Source organism: Mastomys coucha, unplaced genomic scaffold (genome assembly GCF_008632895.1).
Source record: "Mastomys coucha isolate ucsf_1 unplaced genomic scaffold, UCSF_Mcou_1 pScaffold22, whole genome shotgun sequence".
NCBI lineage: Eukaryota > Metazoa > Chordata > Mammalia > Rodentia > Muridae > Mastomys > Mastomys coucha.
In genome coordinates this window covers 248,788,650-248,792,652 of record NW_022196905.1, presented here as the reverse complement: position 1 = coordinate 248,792,652, position 4,003 = coordinate 248,788,650, and the positions used below count along the sequence as shown (strand labels likewise).

At 46.0% G+C, this 4,003-nt stretch overlaps 1 protein-coding gene across 4 annotated transcripts in view; it reads right to left on the bottom strand.

Annotated features, from left to right (window-relative positions):
- Positions 1-2,063: 2,063 nt before the first annotated feature.
- Hydin (HYDIN axonemal central pair apparatus protein) overlaps positions 2,064-4,003 on the bottom strand; it is a 421,354-nt gene continuing 419,414 nt past the window's right edge. For 2 of the 4 annotated variants that reach the window (XM_031341421.1, XM_031341424.1), the window contains one exon: positions 2,064-2,755. In XM_031341421.1, coding sequence (XP_031197281.1) covers positions 2,273-2,755 — 483 coding nt within the window. In that variant the 3' untranslated portion in view covers positions 2,064-2,272. The remainder of the gene's footprint in view (positions 2,756-4,003) is intronic. The other 2 variants (XM_031341423.1, XM_031341422.1) reach the window with 1 other exon arrangement.

The following is a 4,003-nucleotide window of genomic DNA, read 5'->3' as shown; positions in this document are numbered from 1 at the left end:
GTTGACTATGAAATGAATTGGTTATGAGCTATAGGTCTGAGTTTAAAGGCACTATAGGAAAAACTTAGCTTGGCACTCTGTTGTGTGTAGCACGTATTGGTTGAGGGTTTGAGGGGGTACAGAAAGTAGAGGTTCTTTTTCCTGCCTCTAAGGGCTTGGGAGATGCCTCAGTGGGCAAATCACTTGCTGCACAAGTCTGATGATCTAAGTTCAAATATAAGAACCTAACTAAAAACTGGAGACAGGAGTGCACACAATCCCAGCATGCCCATATTGGGAGATGGGAGGCTATTATAGGAGAATCTCTGTATCACAGGCCAGCTGGCCTGGCACAAGGGGAAGTGAACAAGAGAGACCCTGTCTTTAGGTAGAAGGCAAGGACTGAGACTCTTTTCCGACCCCCATGCACCCACTCGAGTGCGTGCACACACACACACACACACACACACACACACACACACATACACACACACACATACACACACACACAGCACCACCATTTAAGTCAGTGTGGTACCACACACTGTAATCCACTCACGAGGCTAAGGCAAGAGCAATGGACTTCTAAGCCAACTTAAGCTGTATATTGAGATCCTGTGTCAAAAGAACTGAAGCAGCAAACCCCCAACCAATCAACCAAAGAGAATGCCTAAACTATCTCCTCCATGCCTATAATAGGTACTGGGCTTATTAAAAGGCACATTGCTGGGTTGTATCCCACAGTTTCTAACTCAACAAGTTTATGTTGGAGTGTGAGAATTTCCCAGGTGCTGCTTCTGGGGATGGTCCAGGGACCATTTGGACATGCACTTTTTTTTTTTTTGTTTTTGTTTTTCAAGACAGGGTTTCTCTGTGTAGCCCTGGCTGTCTTGGAACTCACTCTGTAGACCAGGCTGACCTCAAACTCAGAAATCTGCCTGCCTCTGCCTCCTAAGTGCTGGGATTAAAGGCGTGCACCACCACCACCTGGCTGGACATCCACTTCTTTAGAGACTTCATTCCCGGTGGCCATCAGCTATTATACCTCCCCACTCTCTTGCAGGGAGCTGCCTGGAATAAGAAAAGCCAGAGGAAGCTGGGACACTCAGTGAGAGCTAGGCATCTGTAGAAACAAATCTATTCTAGGGCCAGTGTTTAATCTTATTGATTTAACACATGGCCCCAATAGGCTGGTGGTCCTATTAATAGATACTATGAGGCCCTGGGGGAAAGAGGTGGATGTGGAGTTTAGGCCTCTGGAATGAGGCAGGTTCTCCACATCTCTGTGTGGGTGGAACTTCCTGAGGGACATACAGGAAAGACACTCACCTAGGTGGCCACCCTTTAAGAGCATATGACATAATGGCAGTTTCAAACATATAAAATTGGAAGGAGGTCCTTACCATGATAGGATTCCTGACTGAGATAAAGTCACACCCATGAATGACTGTGTTTGCTGTGTGATCCCTGTTCTCACCCTGCAATTTTATGTGTATATATGTGTAAGAATATATGATAACCATGCTCCCCCCCAGCCCAATTCAACCAGTATTTGTCGAGGGTAGGTTTTGGGTGAGAAATAGGTGGGTGGATGTATCCAGATGAGCAGAGAACCAGTGTCCTCTGGCTGACTGCTATACTTATAGCTGGGGAGGGGGGGCCTCCATTAGCATTCTCCAGGATCCAAATTTCAATGAAGATTTACCTCTTGCAGACAATAGACATGGGATCTGGAGGCTGATGGTATAAAACACAAGAGGAACAGTGAGGGGGTGGGTAGAGTGAGGGTCGTAATCCCCAAGTCGTCCTAGTGTGACCTGTTTGTCACTCCAAAGATGCTGCCTGCCCCTTTGACTTTTATGAGAAAGCAGAAACGGCATCACATCAAAATACAGTCATATCTGGGGGTGATGACATTTAAGAAGAGCCAGCAGCTCCTTGCACTGGACACTCATAAGTGCTGTGTGAAGGTCCCGAGTGGGGTACCTGTATCTCCTTACAAACTGGGATCACTTCAGCATGCCTAGGTGTGGGGGAGCGCAGCTATTGAGACTGTTGGGTGATTCATTTGGCCTGAATGTAGATCTGTTGTGTGCCACTATAAATTTTAATGTGGAACATAAATTTTACATCTGTATTTGTAACATATAATATAGAAATCATTTCTCTTACAATTAAACACGTACAAGAAAGTCCTTGGGAAACTCCCCCTTTCTTCCCTATTCCTTGTTGGGACAGCATGAGGCACAGCTCATAGGCTGAGCGGACAGCCCTCCAGTTGACACATTGTGACTTAAGGGGTGATCCCCTTCAGATAATAAACCCATTTGATTCCAGATTCGGTGCCTTCACACTGAGGGCAGGTGACAATCAGCTTAGTGGTGATAGGGGTTTTACTGCCCGATGGGTTCCCCTCAAAGAAGACGGTGATGTTGTTGATCTTCTTGGGCCGCACGCTCTCTGCGGCCCGGATGGTGAAGGCTGGGTTCTCCACAATGAAGGAGAAGCTTGTTGAGTGCAAGAAGACATTCTTGAAAGGGATGATGATGTTGTATCCGGCTCTGATTAGGAAGGGGCCTTGGGGCTTGGGGGGCAGAGCGATTCCAAAGAGTGGGATGATATATTCCCCACCTATGAGTGACGACAGGCACAGGATGCCTTTGGTCTCACCCAGATGGCTGGGCTCAAAGAAGACTTCCACGCTGACTTCAGTGCCACCCTGGGCTCCTGGGGCTGCATTAATAACTTTTTCTGTGTGGAAGTCAGGACAGTCAGTCTGAAAGGGAAACAAAGTACCTTGACTCACACAGGATCCTAAAGAAACCATCAGGAACCCAAGCTGAGCCCTTCCATTCTCAGAGAGCAAAGAACTTGTGTTTGTGTGAGGCTAGGCAGGCTGCAATGTAATGTCCTAGACCATTGTGGGGCTGAGGTCTTTGCAGGTAAGTATTACTCATTATTAAGCCAACTTTGCTACTAAGAAACTGAGGCCAAGAGATGTTAACAATGTGCTTTAAGACATAGCTAGATAGTGCTGGTGGGGGGAACTGTAATTGTTCTTCATATCTAGTTTGTCTCTCCTTCCATTCACATGAAAGATGGGGCATTCTGGCTTGAACAAGACTGAAAGGCACCATTTGCATCCTAGCACATTTAATTGTCCATGAGTCCCAGATGCTCTGACCAGAAGCATTTGGGATAGGACTTTAGCAGGATCCCCAAGTGACTGTGACAGACCGATTCTCCTATTTGCTGTTATTTCCATTCTCCATTTTACATGCTAACTGCTATAATGTCTAAAGTATATGGAATGCTTGCTATGGGCTGCGTGCTAAGGAGATGGCCTTGTAGACCTATTTCATGCACACATGCATGTAAGTGCTCAGAATACCCCTATGAGGATGCAGGTCACAGGCTTCTATGGTTTGAATGTCATTACTAAAACTTATGTTGAAAATTAATCTCCATGAGGAGGAGAGATCCCCAAGATGTGGGATCTCTCAGAGAAGACTAGGTCATGATGACAGCTTCTTGTATGAATGAATCCATCCATGGATTAACATATTGATTGGGCTAATGGTTTGAGAGTGTATCTGCATCCAGTCTTGTTTCATCCCACTCCCCTCCCCTACTTAGATTCACCCCTTATGAGTTTGGGTCTCCTTGGGGGAGCACTCACCAGCAAGAGGTCCTTACCAGATGCGGTCCTCTGATCTTAGACCACTCAGCTTCCAGACTTTGTGAGCTGAGTAAACTTCTATCATCTATCTATCTATCTATCTATCTATCTATCTATCTATCTATCTATCTATCTATCTATCTATCTACCTACCTACCTACCTACCTACCTACCTACCTACCTATCTATCTATCTATCTATGCCCTTCCCCAGCCTTGAGTGGGCTGAATCAGACTTTGCTTTGCCACAGTCAGCTAGCCTACCTAGGGTGGAGTCTTTTCTTCTTCTCCTTCTTCTCCTTCTTCTCCTTCTTCTCCTTCTTCTCCTTCTTCTCCTTCTTCTCCT